Below are 3,361 nucleotides of genomic sequence, written 5' to 3'. Positions count from 1 at the left end.
ACACGTATGCTCATGCCTTGTAAATTTAACAAAATATGCCCTTTACCTTAGAAGTTCTTGGACTTTAAATCTATATTATTTTTGATCAATTGGCACCATGTGGATAATTCTTGTTTTTCATTGCATTAACGTTATAATTATTTAAGTATAGCTTAGAAATAGTAATAACCGAATCTATGTACATAATATACCAAAATAAATTTCACAAATGACTTTATATTAGAATATTTGTCATTAGAGTATTCAGCTTGCGACGTATGCAAAATGAATAAGGCAATGATTGTTGAGTGCTTGTGTCCAGACTTCGTACCTCAAGATCTAACTTTTGCAATAAACAGTTTTCATATTTTTATTTATTATATAAAATTTTATTACTCTAGACTCGGACTTCGGGAAACTAAAGGCACCATCTGTTTTTTTTTTTTTATATTTGTAAAATACACATTAAAGTTTTTGAAAATTTTTAAAAATAATAAAAATAAATAATATAAGAAAAATTATTGTTGAGCAATGCATTACATTAAGTACACAAATGAAAGTAGTGCTTTCTTATTATGGTTTTATGTAAATAATGAATGTTATATATATTACACTTAATTAATTAGCAACATAAATATAAAAATCTAAACGGTAGCTAATTCAAACGGCGATCTTATCAAACAAATTTAAATACTTTAAAAATTATAATAGTCAGGGCGTGAATTTATAATTATTATTTTAGTTCATCATATTGCTACGAAATTGGACAAAACTCCAAACTCAGACAGTAGGTATAGTCGAAATAAGTCATAGAACTTTAAAAAATACATACGATCATACATATCGGTTGATATAACTGATTGGGACGTGTGGCTTCAGTATTTCGTATATTGTTTTATTAAAACCCTCTCTATGGTACATAATTTTTGTCCATATGAATTAGTTTTTGGTAGAGCAAATAACTTACCCAAAAAAAATAGTACAACCGTTATAATATAGATGATTATGAGAAGGAAAGTAAATTTAGATTGGAAGTAGCATATAAGAGAGCTAAAACTAAGCTTGAAAAGCATACAAAAAATAATAGTGAAAATTATGACTTACACCAAAGAATATAGAAATAGCATTAAGAAATAAAGTAGGTCATAAACTAATTTAAAATACACGGGACCCTATAAGGTAGATAAGATAACAGAAAGAGACAATGTTATAATATTAAGCAATAAAAACAAAAAATTCATGAAAAAAAATTTAATAAAAATAAGTTACGTTTTTTTTTAGCAAAAGGAGGAAGATGTGGTATGTGGAAGATATTGAGTGTACTCAGGTACTCATATTACTGTACTCAGTACAAATACTTAAATGTATTATAAATACACACATTTGCAGCGCATTCGCATTGCATAAATGCATAGTCCGCATTCTCACGATGGCAACGGCAAAAATGGGCAAACGTTCCAGCTTTTAAATTTCCAAAATCCGATTTTTTAGAATCCGGCTTCTTTGAGCGCTATGGAACAGCTTTGGGCTTATCATAGGCAGGCAGTAAGTGAAGTTTTAATGTACTAGGAGGATTGGACAAATGTATCATACAAGAGAGGTTTAAGGTACCTAGCATTACCTACCCAATTTCGCTTCTAATCACCAAATGGTACAAAACACGTATAAAACTCGATAAAGAGATTTGTTTATTTATGTTCTTATTTTAAGCACTGCCCTTTCCTTTAATAGAATTGACTTTAATGGTATTTACTTTAGCTTTGTAAAGAGACTATGGGAAACGCAATGATCTAACTCAGCAACATAGTCAAATAATTCCTCGATGCAAGTCTCAGTTGTTTTGGATCGCCCATTCACACGATCATTACACTCTTGGTACTTATTGTACAAAGATTCTATGTGACCTTTAGCTTGACATTTTTCCTGTTGCATAAAATTCAGTTACATGTTATATTAAATGATGTAAGGAAGTCTTTTTTACCCGTAAAACTGCTTGCGGGTCAACTAAGTCCTCTTCGTCATCAGCTCTGACGGCGGGAATCGAAAACCAGTTCCTATAAGCCATTATTAATGCTAAAAAGAAAATAAACTCATAAGTCTTTAAAAGCATAAATATTATCAAATTTTATAAATATGAAAAATTATAACCTTTAAGACAGCTATGATGCAATCACAATGTTTTTTATGAATGCCTGAATTATAAAGGGCCAGACCAACAAAAATAGATTATTTTATGCATACATATCAATTAGCTTAGCTTATAGCCCAGCCCCAATAGAATACATCTTTATGAACCGTTTGCAATTTTACCTAGATGTGAAAATCTGTTCACACAAGTACCTTGAGTAAGCAATTTAAATCATTTTTGGCTAATGGTCCGAAGTGATAATTTCTTTCTTTGTAAATATTTCGCATAAACTCGAATTATTTCATCATTTTATGTTTTGCGTCTGTGCATTGTGGTTGTTGCTGCATGATCTCTTACCCGTTACAATACCTTTGGAGCGGGGCGACAATGATGCCTCCCTCGCCTGTCTAGCTGCACGACTATGCAACGCGACGTTGTCGCCGAGTGTGGTTCGTGGTAATTGCGGCCCAGTTAGAAAAACAAGCAGATCAGAATGCTTGAGTTATCACCTGCGAAAACATCCCAGCGCTCTAAGCTCTAATAGAGGACGAGCATACTTCGACATCAAAAGTGTGCTCGGGCCCTGTATCTTCAACAGCAGATGAACCATGGCGTACCATCACGGAATTTTAAAATACAAATTTAAGCAGTTTTATGTAATAGGCGATGATTATATGCCAAACGATAAATACCAAATCAGGGTTTTGAGATTGTCATTTCTTCAAGCGAATTTAAAATTAAAAAGAGCCTATTTTGGCTCTTGAGTCAGCCGGCATTGAGTCAGCCGATATTGATACTGAACTTTATAAACAGATAAAATAAAACTACATTCATTGTTGGCAAAGTACTCAAATTCTTTTATAAAGGGTATCCTATGTACTAAAGTTAAGGTTGGCGAAATGAAAATAATATTAATTGATTTAAGAAAGATAGTTCAAAGAAGGCCATATCAATTAAGCCCATGTGAGCGAGATTTAGTTCGAGAAAAAATTTACGAATTGCTGAAATGTAATATAATTAGACCAGCTGTTCACCTTATGCAAACCCTTTATTGCTGGTAGACAAAAAAATGGTTCGGATAGACTTTGTATTTAGGCGCACAAAGTAGGAGAATCTGTGCTCCTTAAAAGCGAAGAAAAGCATCAAACCAAGTTGAATCCGAAATTGAAGGGGCCTTTAGAAATAATACAGTTTCTTGAGGGTGATAGGTAGATAGATAGATACCTTATAGTCCTTAACCAATAAAAGAAATTA

General features: G+C 32.2%; 1 protein-coding gene across 2 annotated transcripts; it reads right to left on the bottom strand.

Annotated features, from left to right (window-relative positions):
- Nucleotides 1-1,215: 1,215 nt before the first annotated feature.
- LOC6620475 (cytochrome b-c1 complex subunit 6, mitochondrial) lies at nt 1,216-2,235 on the bottom strand. 2 transcript variants are annotated; one of them, XR_004361800.1, is made up of 4 exons: nt 2,128-2,175; nt 1,961-2,052; nt 1,605-1,902; nt 1,216-1,544 (listed from the first exon to the last, which is right to left on the bottom strand). XR_004361800.1 is itself a non-coding variant. In XM_002044645.2 (3 exons), exons 2-3 carry the CDS (start codon nt 2,042-2,044, stop codon nt 1,729-1,731), a joined length of 258 nt encoding a protein of 85 aa, XP_002044681.1. In that variant the 5' UTR covers nt 2,045-2,052; nt 2,128-2,235; the 3' UTR covers nt 1,645-1,728. The 2 variants fall into 2 exon arrangements, 1 of the variants encoding a protein (XP_002044681.1); XM_002044645.2 differs by lacking the exon at nt 1,216-1,544 and having other exon boundaries at nt 1,645-1,902; nt 2,128-2,235.
- Between the last annotated feature and the right edge of the window lie 1,126 nt (nt 2,236-3,361).

The sequence above is a fragment of the Drosophila sechellia genome, chromosome 3L, assembly GCF_004382195.2.
Source record: "Drosophila sechellia strain sech25 chromosome 3L, ASM438219v1, whole genome shotgun sequence".
In the NCBI taxonomy this organism is placed as follows: domain Eukaryota; kingdom Metazoa; phylum Arthropoda; class Insecta; order Diptera; family Drosophilidae; genus Drosophila; species Drosophila sechellia.
This window is presented reverse-complemented; position numbering and strand designations above follow the sequence as displayed.